Consider the following 16,184-nt stretch of genomic DNA (forward strand, 5'->3'; position numbering starts at 1 on the left):
AAGTCGTTGGCGCTGTTTGAATTTGTTCTACCAGCAGCAAGATCTGCCTGCTGGCCCAGTGATGGATTCTATTGCAAATCAGGGCTGTTTCCAGAGGAGGCAGAGGAGGAGAGGACCTGGAGCTTATGGAGCGAAGGAACTGGATGAAGCTGTCGGCAGGCCCAGGGGAAGAGAGAGAGGCTTTTGGAGGAGTTGGTGGCAGCGGCAGCGTGCTCCAGGGGTGAAAAGAAGCAAGGCCTCTTTAAGGAAAAGGTGGAAGAGTCAGGATCAGAAAAAGGAAAGGCGGCGAGGTTGTCAGAACACAAGCGAATTTGAGGGCTAATCCACATGGAGCCCCATTTCCATCTCTCCTGTTTGCCATCGTTCACTCCCTAGAGACTAAAATGGACAATGTGAAATTTGAGCGGGCCCCGAACAAGGAGTATATATCGGAGGTGGTGACCCTTTGAGAGCTGTATGCAACGAAATTTCATTTTGATGTATGCCGATTGGTGTACATTCAAAGTGACAAAGTTATCATCATCTATTAAAAAAATGGTAACAAATAAACTTAAAAATCTGAAATGTTGAGGGCCCCTCCCAGACAATGAGGCTCTTAAACCAGTGTTTCTCAACAACTTGAAGGTGTGTAGGCTTCAACTCCCAGAATTCCTCAGCCAGCCATGCTTAAATCCAGGTCTGTATCCCCCTCCCCTAAACCCAGTCAAGAATACCTTAAGAGTGCCATCCAGTGATACTGAAGCTAATAGCTTACAATCTGAACTGATGCAGCAGTCTGTAATTTGGGCCTTGTGACCATCCTTGCTCAGATTCCTAAAACAATAAAGAAACAGGAAGCCTGAAGTAGCACTTAGATGTGATCTGAATTAATGCAGGATCACTAATTCTTTTTAAAAAATGTAATAATATTAATAATAAGTTGGAAGGGACCTTGGAGGTCATCTAGTCCAACCCCCTGCTCAGGCAGGAAACCCTATACCATTTCAGACAAATGGCTGTCCAGTCTCTTTTTAAAAACCTCCAGTGTTGGAGCATTCACCACCTCTGGAGGCAGGTTGTTCCACTGGTTAATTGTTCTAACTGTCAGGAAGTTTCTCCTTAGTTCTAGGTTGCTTCTCTCCTTGACTAGTTTCCATCCGTTGCTTCTTGTCCTGCTTTCAGGTGCTTTGGAGAATAGCTTGGCTCCCTCTTCTTTGTGGCAGCCCCTGAGATATTGGAACACTGCTATCATGTCACGCCTCACTCTTCTCTTCGTTAAACTACACAGACCCAATTCCAGCAACCGTTCCCTATATGTTTTAGCCTCCAGTCCCCCAATCATCTTTGTTGCTCTTCTCTGTACTCTTTCTAGAGTCTTGACATTTTTTTACATCGTGGTGACCAAAACTGGATGCAGTATTCCAGGTGTGGCCTTACCAAGGCATTGTAAAGTGGTATTAGTACTTCACGTGATCTTGATTCTATACATTCATTACGGGTTTTACGTCAGGCAATCGACAAATTTAAACAAGGCGAAGGAAAGCAAAGAAACAACAGAAAGAAAAAAAAAAGATATGAAATACAGTGAGTTCCAACCCGCTGTGTAAACAGTTCGTTATCTACCATCCCTCTTAGCAGAACAACAAATGGCTGTCCAATCTTTTCTTGAAATATTTTATCTTGAAATAATCTGGAATCTTTTCCTAGATATTTGATAAATCACTTCCATGCCTCACTTAATCTGCATCTTTTGCGGGTCACCCAAATCATAAATCATCGTATCATTTTTTTTTACATTCTTTCAGCAACAGCTCCCTGTCAGCTTTCCAGTCTTTCAAATAGGTTTTTCTCATTTTTTCTTCTTCTAATCAAACAAGTTAAATTTGTCGTGTCAGTAAGCTCTGACATTTTTACAATATACTCCTCCACAGTGGTAGGAGTATTAAGCTTCAAAGAAGGGTACTAGAAGAAAAAAAATGAGCCGTTAGTGCAAGAAAAGTAAAGACTGAACAGCCAAGTCTGCCCCCCCCCCTTTTTAAATTGTTTGGCTCTGTAAATTGGACTTTTATTTTTTTACATTTCCTCTCTCAAACTAGACAGAAGTTATGTCCTGATCTTTGCATTTGTGGTTGGAGGGAAATCCAAAGGTGCTGATAAAGAGGAACCAGGATCTACAGACCATCACATTGCCCACCCCAAGGATTTAAACTGTAGCCCTACTTTAAATTTTACAAATACAGACGGTCAACACCCTCCAGCCTCATAATTCCAGGGGTGGCAGCTACGTTTCCTTTTTTTTTTTCAAACTAACAAGAGTTGGAAGGGATCTTGGAGGTCTTCTAGTCCAACCCCTTGCTCATGCAGTAAGCCCTATACCATTTCAGAGAAATGGTTGTCCAATCTCTTCTTAAAAACTTCCAGTGTTGGAGCATTCACAACTTCTGGAGGCAAGTCATTCCACTGATTAATTGTTCTAACTGTCAGGAAATGTCTTCTTAATTCTTCTCTCTTTCTTTAGTTTCCATCCGATGCTTCTTATCCTGCCTTCAGGTGCTTTGGATAATAGGATGACCCCCTCTTCTTAGTGGCAGCTCCTCAGATATTGGAACACTGCTATCATGTCATCTCCAGCTGTGGTTAACCTCTATTTCAGATAGTCTCCACTTACAACCATTCATTTAGCGACCATTCAAAGTTACAACGGCCCTGAAAAACCCAACTTAGGACTGGCCCTTACACTTCAGACTATAGCATTGTTCCCATGATCACGTGATCAAAATGTTGCTGCATCAACATTCTAATCCCAGTTGCAGTCCTAATTCCAGGACTATCTATATTCAAGATAATTTTGTTTTCCCCCATTTCGGATTTACCTGCATCCTTCTCTCAGGCTCCAAATTTCAAAGCGTCCATTGAAGGCCCCGAGACAAACGGTTGTTTCAGACAAGAATACACAGGCCGAGATTCCGTCACAGGAGGTCAACAAGGATTTCTGCTCCTAAATCATGAGAAAGAGAATTGGCAGACAGAAATCAGATCCAACCATTTCCTTCGCCAACCATCCTCGTCTGATGCAAGCATTTTGTGCTTGTGTGGATTTGGGCACAGGGCTATGAAGCAGCAAGCCTACAAAAGGCTTTAATTTCAAAGGTCAAAAGGATGCTTTTCGCAGTTTTTCTTCTTTGTTCTGGGGTGGCACTCACTCTGAGATCCTTTTTCTTATCGCTGAAAGTAATATACAGGTAATCCTCGAGTTACGGATGTAATCGAGCCAGCCAATTACATTCTTAACCCACGGATTTGTTAACTGAATCACGTTAAGTGAACGTAATCCTTCCCCGCTTTACCCAATGCATTCACTAATTGAATGCACACGTCATTAAATCTTCAGGGTCACCTGAGTAGTGCAAATGTGTGTGGAGCCTTCTTGGCTGCAGGATGTTTTCTGCTCCGCACACATTTGCACCACTCGGGTGACCCTGAGGACACAGATAAACCTCCAAGTGGCCTCAAGGACTCTCTAAAAGAATGCAAATGACCAGCTGTCTGTGAGGAATATAAACCTTCCCATTCCCCACCATCCGGTCAGAGTTGAAGAAGCTTCTTGGACGAGAAGCGAAACGTCTTCAAAGAAAAACAAGAAAGGCCAGTTGCCTCGTGAAAAAAGCATCTCCGGGTTACCAATGGTAATTTCTTGAAACGACATAAAGATCACTTCATGATATTGTTTTCATAATACTGATAGTCCTCAAGTTACAACCATTTGTTCCACGACTGCTCAAAGTTATAAACGTACGCTGAAGGAAAAAAAATTTTTTTACAACTGGTCTTCGATATTTGATAAGACTTTCTGATAAGCAGACTTTCTGATAAGCAGAACGTGAATGCTTCCCAAGCTGAGAAATCAGATCACTTTTACCTGTCCGGTCTTCATGTCCACCAGGTGCAACGTCCCTTCCACAGTACCCACGATGGCCAGTTTTCCCGAAGGAGCAAGAGAAACAGAAGAAGGAGTGGAAGGAAGGTTCAAAACAAGACTGTAAAAGAAAAGAAAAAAGGTCGATGAAGATTCTCAAGTCACCCAGGTGAGTCATGGCAACGGGACTTACTTTGTCTTTCGGGGTATGAAAACGTTTGCCGTTTATCCAAACAGCTGCTTCTTCAGTCTGAGCAAATGTCTGTGGAGATTCTCAGTCATCCAGGCCACAGCTGTCTCCAAGGTGCTTTTTCAAAAGGCAGCCGAATTGTTGTTTTGTTTTTGTTTTCCCCTGAGGAGGAAGAAGACATTTTACTTCTCATCCGAGAAGCTTCACTGATTCTGAAGCTTCTCGGATGAGAACCGGATGAAGCTTCTCGGATGAGAAGCAAAACGTTTTCCTCTTCTTCGGGGAAAAAAACAGTCCAGTTGCCTTTGGAAAAAGTGTCTTGGATTCAGTCTGACCAAGTTGGTTAATGGGACCCCGTATATGCCCTCTGGGGTGGTTTAATTTCTCACCTAATGTGGATAAGCTTGCTAGGTGAGCAGGCAGAGTCGTTGTTGTTAGCTGCAAAGTCGTGTCCGACCCATCGCAACCCTATGGACAACGTTCCTCCGGGCCTTCCTGTCCTCTACCATCTTCTGGAGTCCATTTAAGCTCACGCCTACTGCTTCAGTGACTCCATCCAGCCACCTCATTCTCTGTCGTCCCCTTCTTCTCTTGCCCTCCATCTTTCCCAGCGTTAGGCTCTTCTCCAGTGAGTCCTTCCTTCTCATTAGGTGGCCAAAGTATTTGAGTTTTAGCTTTAGGATCTGGCCTTCTAAAGAGCAGTCAGGGTTGATCTCCTCTAGGACTGACCGGTTTGATCGCCTGGCAGTCCAAGGGACTCGCAGGAGTCTTCTCCAGCACCACAGTTCAAAGGCCTCAGAGAGTCATTGGGATGTAAATAACCAATCTGATAAGATGAAGAAGCTACTTGGATAAACAGCAAAACATGTTAGCTCTCCAAAAGAGACTGGACAGCCATTTGCTTGAAATGATGCAGTGTCTCCTGCTTGATCAAATTAGAAGACCTCCAAAATCCCTTCCAATTCTATTCTGATTGAATTGTGCCTGCAGCAATTATGCAATTAGAACTGCAGTTACGCAGTTATTCTGTTTCAAACCAACAAGAAAAGACGTCCATTCGCCATGACTCATTGTGCAGATAAAAAAAGGGGGGGCGTAACAATAACATTGTGAGATGCATGAGAAGGAAAGGCCCTCATGCCTCCATTGTAGAATTACCTCTTGGTTTGCTGGGCCCTCTCTGGCTTGTTAATCCATTTCAGGAAAGGCCTCCCACATTTCTGGAGCGCCACCTGGGCTTGTGAGCAGAGGCCTGAGGAACTGGGCTCATTTGCTGCCTGTTGCAGGAGCAGTAGAGGATTCTGGGAAAGCAGCCCAAAGTTTCTTTGCAAAAAATCAGCGAACAAGTTGACCACCTCGCTGGGCTCTGAGCCAGCAGCTGTTGCTACAGAAGACAATGGACAGATTCATATTTTCAGTCGCTTTTAGGATACTTGTATTTCTACAGAACGGGCCCCCAACCCCCAAACCAGAGATGTCCAACCGTGACAACTTTAAGACCTGTGGACTTCAACTCCCAGAATTCCACAGCCGACATGGGGAATTCTGGGAGTTGAAGTCCCCAGGTCTTAAAGTGGCCAAGATTGGACATCCCTGCCCTAAATGTAGCCTGCAATTTTTCCATCCCAGCTAAAAAGTTGCAGCCCTTTTCCAGGTCTGTGATTCCCCAATTAGTTGGGGGGTGGGGTGGGGGGAGAGAGAGAGACCCCCTACTTTCAATCCCACAATGGCTCACCATAGAGTGCATAGGCTTCAGAGAGGCTACGGAGGAGGCCGAGATGAAGATGAGTGCTGATAACCTTTAAATCAGTCAGGAAAGAAGCCAGAATGTCCAAATCCCCACTTTGGACCTGCAGAAGAAGAATTATAATTCAAGAAGGCCACTCCGTTTTCCTCAACTTTGAAATTTGTAGACTTCAACTCCCAGAATTCCCCGGTCAGGAAAGGAACCGGGAGATTGTGAGTTCTAGTCCTGCTTTGGGCACAAAGCCAACGGAATGATCTTGAGGCAGTCATTTTCTCTCAACCCTAGGAAAGAAGCAATGGCAAAACACTTCCAAAAATCCTTGCCAAGAAAACTGCAGGGACTTGCAAGGGAGTCTCTTTAAGAATCAGACATGACTGAATAGAAGAAAAAGGTAAAGAACTCTGTACGTAAAAGAAACCATTTTAAAATGGAAAATTTTCCCTGAAAGATGCACTTCCAATTCCTTATATATACAGAATTTCTCTTTTTTTTTTGCTCATTTTTCTCTATAACCATGAGGTCTAGGAAGTTAAGTCTCCAAGGAGCTGTTTTTATTCAGGTTTAAGAGTTCATCTTCTCTCAGCTGTTGCTTAGAAGCATTTGAGTCACTTACCAAGTGGTATGGCAGGGCAGTTAATGCCTCTGCCTCAGATTTCTGGAAAGTCTGGGAGCCATCTGGATCTGAAAGTTTCCACCAATGAGCTACAGAGGAGAAAATATTAGGTAACTGCACATTACTGCCCCCAACAGGTTGAATTTAAACACCGTCTCCTACTATGAAAAATACTGCTTTTCAGCTTTTTCACCCATTGTACCACTTTTAGGATATGGCAACATCCGAGTACCACCAGTCGCCTAGCAAGGTGTCAAAAACTTGATGACCAAAAAATGGGGGAAAAGTGATGAAGTACAGGTAGTCCTCGACTTACAACAGTTTGCTTAGTGACTGTTGGAAGTTACAATGGCACTGAAAAAAGTGCCCCCCAAGCCACAGCCGAGCAAGACACCTGCCTGCCCGCCCGGCGGCGCTCTTCCTCCTGTCCGAGGTTTTCACTGTTGTGAGCATTCCTGTTGAGGATTGGCAGAGGGGGTGGGGTAGGGGTTGTTTGAATCAGTTGCCAAGCATCTGAAAGTAAATCACGAGACCCTGGAGATCCTGCAACGTTCCAGCTGATCGGCGCTTCTTCTGGGCTCAGCAGAAGCGCCAGGATCAGCGTCAAGCTTCGGCTGGAGCCTGGCACTGATCCTGGCGCTTCCGCTGAGCCCTGACAGCCCTGCAGCTCCAGCCATCTCTCGCTCAGGCTTGTGCGGTGCTGCCACCAATTCAGCTCATTCCCCTCCCCCGCTACCACTTTTCTAGGATGGTCACGTACCACCTGCCTGGTACCAATGAACCACAGGTGGTACCCGTACCACTGGTTGAAAAGCCCTGGTCTAGAGGTTGGCTAGGGTGCTACAATGATCTGTTCAATCATGGCACAATTGAACGCAAGTACAGATAGGTCTCGATAAGTACAGTTAATGAGTCTCGCCAAATGATCTCATTATTCTAACTTGCATTATCCAAAGTGATATTTCTATGGAAAATGTGGAAACTGGTTGCAGCTCAATGGAAATGGACAATAAAAAATGATAAACATAAATTTTATATGTATATTTAATGAAGTACCACAGAAAAGGATAAAAAGAATATACTTTTAATTTACACTGATTGTTAACTGGGTCGGAGAGTTATTAGAAAAAGCAAAATACAGGTAATCCTAGACTTACAATAGGTTAGCTTAATGACCACAGAGTTCATTTAATGACTATCGCAGAAAAGTTCGTAAAATCAGATCAAAGATGACCCATTTTACAACTGTCATAACTTATGACCCTAATTGCCAGGGAGTCATAAGCAATAAAAATTCTATCATATATTCAGGCATTTTAATATCTTTAGCATAGCTTTGGCACTGCGATGACCATGTTTATGTGTTTCAATTACATTAAACTTTTGTCCTAATGTAATAACGAGGCTATTCTTTTTAAAACCTCTACTGTTCTCTTCTGACAGACTCTTCCTTCTCTCCAAAGCATCTGAAGGCAGGACAAGAAAAATGGATGGAAACTAATCAAGGAGAGAAGCAACCTAAGAACTAAAAAGAAATTTCCTGACAGTTAGAACAATTAACCAATGGAACAAATTGCCTCCAGAAGTTGTGGGTATTCCAATAATGGAGGTTTCTAAGATTGGACAACCATTTGTCCGATATGGTATAGGGTTTCCTGCTTGAGCAGGGGGTTGGACTAGAAGACCTCCAAGGTCCCTTCCAACTCTGTTATTCTGTTATTCCTTTTGGCACAGTTGATTTGCAGTGTCAAAGACCCTAAATGCAACTATGCACGTGTTAGCTCTATTGGCACATGCCCCCGCCTCAAATGTTGGGCTGCATTAAACACAACCAGGTATCAATTTACAATTTGCACTAAAATATCACATTGTTTGAATTCCCATGAAAAACAGATATCTCACTTGGTGACCCACCTTTTATTTAAACACCACCAAATATTAAGGAAAAAAAGTTGAAGGAATTTACCTGCCAAGAACACATGAGCTGTATGCTCCAGTCCTGGTTTTTTCAAGTAGCGCCGTTCTACTGCCATTCTCAAGGGGGTACCACAGAGTTGCAGCCGAGAACCCGGAAGCTCTGACGGGGAACCGCATGCCCCAAGAAGACTATGGAGAAATAGCAGAGAGATGGATCCAATTTCCTAGTTACATATATATCTGTACTCTGCTGCACGTTGTTGTTGTTGTTGTTAGTTGCAAAGTCATATCCGACCCATCGCAATCCCATGGACAATGTTCCTCCAGGCCTTCCTGTCCTCTACCATCTTCTGGAGTCCATTTAAGCTCATGCCTACTGCTTCAGTGACTCCATCCAGCCATCTCATTCTCTGTCGTCCCTTTCTTCTATTGCCCTCAATCTTTCCCAGCATTAGGCTCTTCTCCAGTGAGTCCTTCCTTCTCATTAGGTGACCAAAGTATTTGAGTTTCAACTTCAGGATCTGATCTTCTAAAGAGGGTTGATCTCCTCTAGGACTGACCGGTCTGATCACCTTGCAGTCCAAGAGACTCGCGGGAGTCTTCTCCAGCACCATAGTTCAAAGGCTTCAATTCTTTGGCGCTCAACCTTTCTTATGATCCAACTTTCACAGACATACATTGCAACTGGGAAGACCATAGCCTTGACTATATGTACTTTTGTTGGCAGGGTGATGTCTCTGCTTTTTAGTGTGCTGTCTAGGTTTGCCATGGCTTTCCTCCCAAGGAGCGTCTTTTAGTTTCTTGGCTGCAGTCCCCATCTGCTGTGATCTTGGAGCCCAGGAAAATAAAATCTGTCACTACCTCCATTTCTTCCCCATCTATTTGCCAGGAATTGAGAGGGCTGGATGCCATGATCTTGGTTTTCTTAATGTTTAGTTTAGTTTAGTTTCAGCCCAACTTTTGCACTCTCCTCCTTCACTCTCAACAAGAGGTTCTTTAGTTCCTCTTCACTTTCTGCCATTAGAGTGGTATCATCTTCCTATCTTGATCAGTATTTTTCAACCATGGCAACTTTAAAGATGTGTGGACTTCATCTCCCAGAATTCCCCAGGCAGTTGCTAAGATTGAGAAACATGGCTCTACAGACCCTGGAGAGTGTGCTCTCCATATGACATACACTAGATTGAGAGGCAAGAATTGGGCCCAAAGTCAGCCAGCAAAATCAATGGAAAACTTTTATCTAGGGCTCCCAAAGTTGAATTGCAAAACAGGGGCAGCGGTCAGGATTCTCCATGTTTCTCTTCTGCCACCTGGTGGATGTTCACATTTTTGCAGGCCCCTGACAGCACCCCTAACCTAAATTCCCACTTCTATGTTTTAGGAGCACTTGGCATCACACATGCGAAGACCCCATTTTGCCATCTACGGCATACAGCAACTCACACCCTACAAGGGAGAATTGTCTTTGTTCAGCCAGAAACCCAAAAGTGAGTCCCTTACCCCCTCAGGCTCCGCAGCAGGTCAAAGAAGAGAGCAGTGGGGAAGCTGCCAACGTGTCTTCCAGCATTAATGGCTTTGTCCAAGGTTATGGTGGTCTCACTTAATTCCTTCCACATACTGAGGACAGAATAGAGATCTCCTTCCATTAGTCCTGCAGGGATCAAAGGCAGAACGGCCTTTCAATGGAGCAGCTTAGAGCCTGCTAGATATTCTGCATTAAGCTAAAGGTAAAGGTAAAGGTTCCCCCGCACATACGTGCTAGTCGTTTCCAACTCTAGGGGCCGGTGCTCATCTCCGTTTCAAAGCCGAAGAGCCAGCGTTTGTCCGAGGACGTCTCTGTGGTCATGTGGCCGGCATGACTAGACACCAAAAGCGCACGGAGCGCTGTTACCTTCCCACCGTAGTGGTCCCTATTTTTCTACTTGCATTTTTTACGTGCTTTCGAACTGCTAGGTTGGCAGAAGCTGGGATGAGTAACAGGCACTCACTCTGTTACACGGCACTTGGGATTCGACCCGCCAAACTTCTGATCGACAAGCTCAGCATCCTAACCCACTGAGCCACCGCGTCCCTTTCTGCATCAAAGCATGACCTTAACTATATCTAAACATCTTTCTTCTGTCATTTAAGGAAGATGAGCTGAAGCTCTCCCCTAATTTTAAATTCATCACAGCTTTGGACCGAAAGAGAATGGCTGGACCAAAATAGAGATGGGAAGGCCTGGAAAATGGCCTTGGGAAACAAGGGGGAAAAGGGAGGGGCGAACAGTTTTTCCCAATTTTCCCAGGCTTTCCCTTCTCTAGATCAAAGTCACTTCCTCTGTTAAGAGGCCTTGAAACTAGATCTTCAGGTGTCAAGTTCAAAATAAATGTTCTTCCACAATATGCCTGGAAGAATGTATCACCTCCAGTGGCTTCCCTCTTTCCCATCCATCAAAGGTGGAATATTCATAGCCGAGGTTTGAAATGTGGGGTACTTGGTGCTCTCTGAGCTTGCTTGTTTTCTTGCAGACGTTTCATTATCCAAACTCAGTAACCCCCATCAGCGTTCAACATCATCAACATTGACTAGCACTGGTGACGTTACCTAGTCTGGGTAATGAAACGTCTGCATGAAACCAACCAAGCTCAGAGAGCACTAAGGGCCCCGCCAAGGTCTTATTTATGGCCATTGCCACCCACAGCCCAGAGCCAATGATGCTGCTGAATGTTCATAGGCAACAGTCCCTTCCAATGTACCATCTCTGCTGGCCCAGAGAGTGACCACAGTGATAGCAACCAGCTCCAGCCCATGGTCTTGCTCCAAGCAACACAACAAGTGTTGCATCATCAGCGGGAGAGAGATGGGAAGCTTCTGGATCCGTTCTGAGAGCTGAAACCAGAAAGATAAGATATGTTAAAAAAAGGTAAAGGTTCCCCCGCACATGCGTGCTACTCGTTTCCGACTCTAGGGGCCAGTGCTCATCTCCGTTTCAAAGCCAAAGAGCCAGCGCTTGTCCGAGGATGTCTCTGTGGTCATGTGGCCGGCATGACTAGATGCCAAAGGCGCACAGAACGCTGTTACCTTCCCACCGTAGTGGTCCCTATTTATCTACTTGCATTTTTACGTGCTTTCGAACTGCTAGGTTGGCAGAAGCTGGGACGAGTAACAGGCACTCACTCTGCTACGCGGCACTCGGGATTCGACCCGCCAAACTGCCGACCTTCTGATCGACAAGCTCAGTGTCCTAACCCACTGAGCCACCGCATCCCTATATATTTTAAGATATATATATTAAGATATATTAGAAAAGAAAAAAGAAAAGAATGACAGATGAAACCTCTCGAGGCTCAGATATATGCTGAAGTCTTGGTTTTCCAAGCCACCCTTCCCCTAAGATAGGGACCATTCACCTTCTCGTATAGGGCAAACAGCCGCAGGTCCTGAATTAGCAAGCTCAGGTATAAAGGTTCCCGAGAGCCACGTTTGAGGAGCACGAGCCGCATCTACGGAGAGAAGAGATTGGAGTCCCAGGACCCATTATGTCTTTCCATTGCTGTCCTCGGTCTTCTGCCTCTCACTAAACCTGTGTCAAGGACTCCCATAATTCCCAGCTAATAAAACCAGGAAAGATAAGGAAGCCCATATATAGTACCTGGAAGGCACCTGTAGAAGCAGACACACCTTGTTGAGTTTCACCCCACTCTTTATCCCATTTCCTCCAAATGAAGTGAGTTATGATGTCAACGCTGCTAACATCGGATGTGCTTGCTTTGACAACAGATGGAAATGCAGCCATTTTTCTCTATTGCTTTTAGAGTGAGTTGATGCTGGGAGGGGGAATGTGGATGAGAGTCCAGCTAGTCATAATAATAACAGCCGTGGGAATCCAAGGTCATTGGGCCCAGAGTTGACAGAGTTTTGGCGGGCTGGAGAGCTGGGGAGAAAGCCCGTGCTTCAAGCTAATTGGGGAATGTGATTCATGACTGTTTATTGGAGGAGGGAATTGTGCTTTGATACTTTGTATTCAAGGGAGGGGAATTTAGGTTTTGGTTTCGACTATATAGTGCCGATACTTTGTTTCTCGAATAAAAGATTCTTTAAGGTAAACAATGCCTCGAAATTCTTTTGAAGAGTTTCATCTGTCGGAACCATGACACTTGACTTCACTAGCCTACAATCTCCCAGGGAATGTAAATTTGAACCCGGGTCTCCCTGATGCTCTAAGCCCCTGAAGGCTCAGCCTCAAGGGCCCCATCCCATCCCATTTCATTTCCACTGTAGGAACAATACTTAATGAGAACAACGACATTGTTTTTATTGACTGTTGTACGATGCACAAAATAGCTTTCTATGAGATGGGCAGCTCTATAAATTTGAGAAATAAATACAGGTAATCCACAACCTGCAACCTGTTTGCCTAGTGACCGTTCAAAGTTACAATGGCACTGGAAAAAAAGTGACTTGTGACCACTTTTTCACACCTATGACCCTTGCAGCATCCACATACTACACGATCAAAATTTGGACAAATGCAACTGTCTCATATTTATGAAGGTTAGAGGGTCCCGGGGTCACGTGATCACCTTATGCGACCTTCTGACAAGCAAAGTCAATGGCGAAACCAGATTCACTTAACAACCGTGTTACTAACTTTACAACTGCAGTGATGCACTTGACAACTGTGGCAAGCAAGTTCATAAAATGGAGCAAAGCTCATTTAACTCTCTTGCTTAGCAATGGAGGTTTGGGGCTTAATTGTGGGTGTAAGTCGAGGACTATTTGTATGGGCTTAAAGACCGTGGAAATGGTCTTTGCTCCGGCAGTTCGAGTCCTAGCACCGTGTGGCAGAGTGAGCTCCCATTACTCACCTCAGCTTCTGCCCCCTCAGCAGTTCAAAAGCAGGCTGCATGCGAGTAGATAAATAGGTACCACTTCGGTGGGAAATGTGGTGGCATTTTGTCTAGAATGGTCAGATCCCTGCTGGTGCTGGACCTACCCAGATGTGCCATCCGACTGCGAGGCAACATCGGTGGTGAGAAAAGGCCCGGATGAGGCCGCAGGACACCATTCGTCTTTCTGGTGCAGAGCTAGTTCGTCTGGTCACTAGACGGGGCTCAACACATGCCAGAGAACAACGAGTATATGTATGTATGTAAGCATGCATGCATGCATGCATGCATGTATGTATGTATGCATGTATGTATAAAACTACAGGTCATCCTCAACTTACGAGCACATCTGAGCCCCAAATTTATGTTAAGTGAGCCCTGCCCCATTTTACGACTTTTCTTGCCACATTTGTTAAACGAATCACTGCAGTTGTTAAATTAGTAACACCATTACTAAGTGAACCTGGCTTCCCCATTGACTTTGCTTAGTCAGAAGTCACAAAAGGGAATCGCGTGACCCCAGGACACAGCAGCCATCATAAAAGTGAGTCGGATGTCAAGCATCTCAGTGTAAATCATGTGACCACGGGGATGCTGCAACGGTCATAAGTGCGAAAAATGGTCATAAGTCACTTTTTTCAGTGCCGTTGTGACTTTAAATGGTCACTAACTGAACTGTTTTAAGTCGAGGACTACCTGTATATGCTGGAGGCGTGACGGATGGTTATTCGGGGGCTGCGTTTGTACAGAATGTTTGAGGCTGACCATGGTTAGATCTGCAGATTTGCCATTTACCTGGTTATTAAAAGCCGACTCCTCCAATTTCTTCCCATGCAGGGCCAAATCTTTGCGAACGATGGCAGCTCGGTCTGGAGGGGCCAAAGGCTCAAGGGGAATGAAGATGGCATCCTTCCGTTGCTTAAGAGATTCAAGCAGCATGGACTCTGCCGAGACGCTGAGAACCAGGCTGACTCGCTGCAGGGAGACACAGAGCCAATGAAGGATGAGATGGAAACTAATCAAGGAGAGAAGCAACCTAGAACTAAGAAGAAATTTCCTGACAGTTAGAACAATTAGCCAGTGGAACAACTGGCCTCCAGAAGTTGTGAATGCTTTAACGCTGGAAGTTTTTAAGGAGAGATTGGACAGCCATTTGTCTGAAATGGTATAGGGTTTCCTGCCTGAGCAGGGGGTTGGACTAGATGACCTCCAAGGTCCCTTCCAACTCTGTTATTCTATTCTAGGATTTTATGTATGTGGACCAGGCTAATGGAGCCAGGGACTGGGAAAAATATGAAAGAAAGCTACACCTTACCTGTGGCATCTTCTCAGGCAGCCAGTCAGATACCAGCTCTCCTCCAGAAGCATGGATCAAGTCAGCACCGTCGATCAAAAGCACCAAAGACTGGCGCCGTTTCAGCAACTTGGCCACCGCATGGAGAAGGCATTCAAACTGGGTTATCAGCCCTCTGTAAGCAAAAACAAATCTCTTATCTTTCCTTCTTGCAAGATCAGGATAATTCAGTATTTCTCAACCTTGGCTACTTGGAAGATGTGTGGACTTCAATTCCCAGAATGCCCCAGCCATGTGATTGACACTGATAGGGCAAGCCCACTAGAATATAAACTGAAAGCAAACCCCACCCCTTACTGGCACAGATAATGTTACCTAGCTTGGGTAATGAAACGTCTGCAAAAAAACAAAACAAAAAACTAACCGAGTTCAGAGAGCACCAAGGACCCTTCATTAACCAATTGACTGGGAATTCTGGGTTTTGTTGTTGTGTCACGCTTGGAGGGCAGAGGGCAGTCTTGAGACAATCTTCTCATGATGTCCAGCGTCTACCTAATCAAGCCCAGATCTGCAGAATTAGGACTCTACCAACCTGTAACTTCTAGGTGGGGTTGGTGGGTTCTCTAGCAATTTCCTCAGCAAGGCACAGAGATGATCTAACACAACTTGGGCTTTGGTCTGATTGGGTCCCGCCTTGGTGAAATGGGCTACGACGTGATACTTGGGAGGAGGCCCTTCTCCTTCCAGTGGGACCATCTTCCTCAGCTTCTCTGCAAGTGCTGCCTGTGGAGATGGAAAGAAACGGAGGGAAAGCTTCAGCTGTGGGTCCCGGCCAAGATAACAATTCCTTTGATAATTCCATCAAACCTGGAAGTGAAGTGTAAAGGTAAAGGTTCCCCCGCACATGCATGCTAGTCGTTTCCAACTCTAGGGGCCGGTGCTCATCTCTGTTTCAAAGCCGAAGAGCCAGCGCTTGTCCGAGGACGTCTCCGTGGTCATGTGGCCGGCGTGACTAGATGCCAAAGGTGCACGGAACGCTGTTACCTTCCCACCATAGTGGTCCCTATTTTTCTACTTGCATTTTTATGTGCTTTCAATCTGCTAGGTTGGCAGAAGCTGGGACGAGTAACAGGAGCTCACTCTGTTACAAGGCACTCGGGATTCGACCCGCCAAACTGCCGACCTTCTGATCGACAAGCTCAGCATCCTAACCCACTGAGCCACCACGACCCTTGGAAGTGAAGTGGCCAAACCTCAAACACCAACACAGTCACCATTCCCGCTCAGCTGAGGTATTCTCTCTTAGGGAGCCTTTCAGTCCAGCCACTCCAGTTTTAACAAAATACAAAAGTCCATCTTCCACGGGGAGGAATAAAAAAAAGCCTCAAGCTCTTCCCCAAGACCATCTCTCTCTGTTCTGCGTCTTCAGAGCTAGCAGGAATAAATGTCTTAATACGGGTAGTCCTCGAAGGAATGACCACAAAGAGGCCCAAATTCCTGTTCCCGAGTGAGACAGTTGTTAAGTGAGTTTTGTTTTGAATTGTGGCAGTGCTTAAGTTAGTCACACGGTTGTTGAGTGACTCTGCTTGTCAGAAAGTCACAAAGGGTGATCACATGACTCTGGAATACTGCAATAAATGAGTCAGTTGCGAAACGT

The 16,184-nt window shown here is 45.2% G+C and overlaps 1 protein-coding gene across 4 annotated transcripts in view; it reads right to left on the bottom strand.

Annotated features, from left to right (window-relative positions):
• LOC308677652 (telomerase protein component 1-like) overlaps positions 1–16,184 on the bottom strand; it is an 82,771-nt gene that overhangs the window by 21,202 nt on the left and 45,385 nt on the right. For 3 of the 4 annotated variants that reach the window (XM_081344259.1, XM_081344257.1, XM_081344258.1), the window contains 13 exons: positions 15,120–15,310; positions 14,549–14,702; positions 14,029–14,208; positions 11,755–11,847; positions 11,101–11,233; positions 9,863–10,013; positions 8,412–8,551; positions 6,446–6,534; positions 5,821–5,935; positions 5,244–5,469; positions 3,899–4,016; positions 2,853–2,977; positions 714–813 (listed from right to left, as the gene is read on the bottom strand). In XM_081344259.1, coding sequence (XP_081200385.1) covers positions 714–813; positions 2,853–2,977; positions 3,899–4,016; positions 5,244–5,469; positions 5,821–5,935; positions 6,446–6,534; positions 8,412–8,551; positions 9,863–10,013; positions 11,101–11,233; positions 11,755–11,847; positions 14,029–14,208; positions 14,549–14,702; positions 15,120–15,310 — 1,815 coding nt within the window. The remainder of the gene's footprint in view (positions 1–713; positions 814–2,852; positions 2,978–3,898; positions 4,017–5,243; positions 5,470–5,820; positions 5,936–6,445; positions 6,535–8,411; positions 8,552–9,862; positions 10,014–11,100; positions 11,234–11,754; positions 11,848–14,028; positions 14,209–14,548; positions 14,703–15,119; positions 15,311–16,184) is intronic. The other variant, XM_081344260.1, reaches the window with a different exon arrangement.

The sequence above is a fragment of the Vipera berus genome (assembly GCF_964194415.1).
Source record: "Vipera berus genome assembly, chromosome: Z".
NCBI classification, from domain to species: domain Eukaryota; kingdom Metazoa; phylum Chordata; class Lepidosauria; order Squamata; family Viperidae; genus Vipera; species Vipera berus.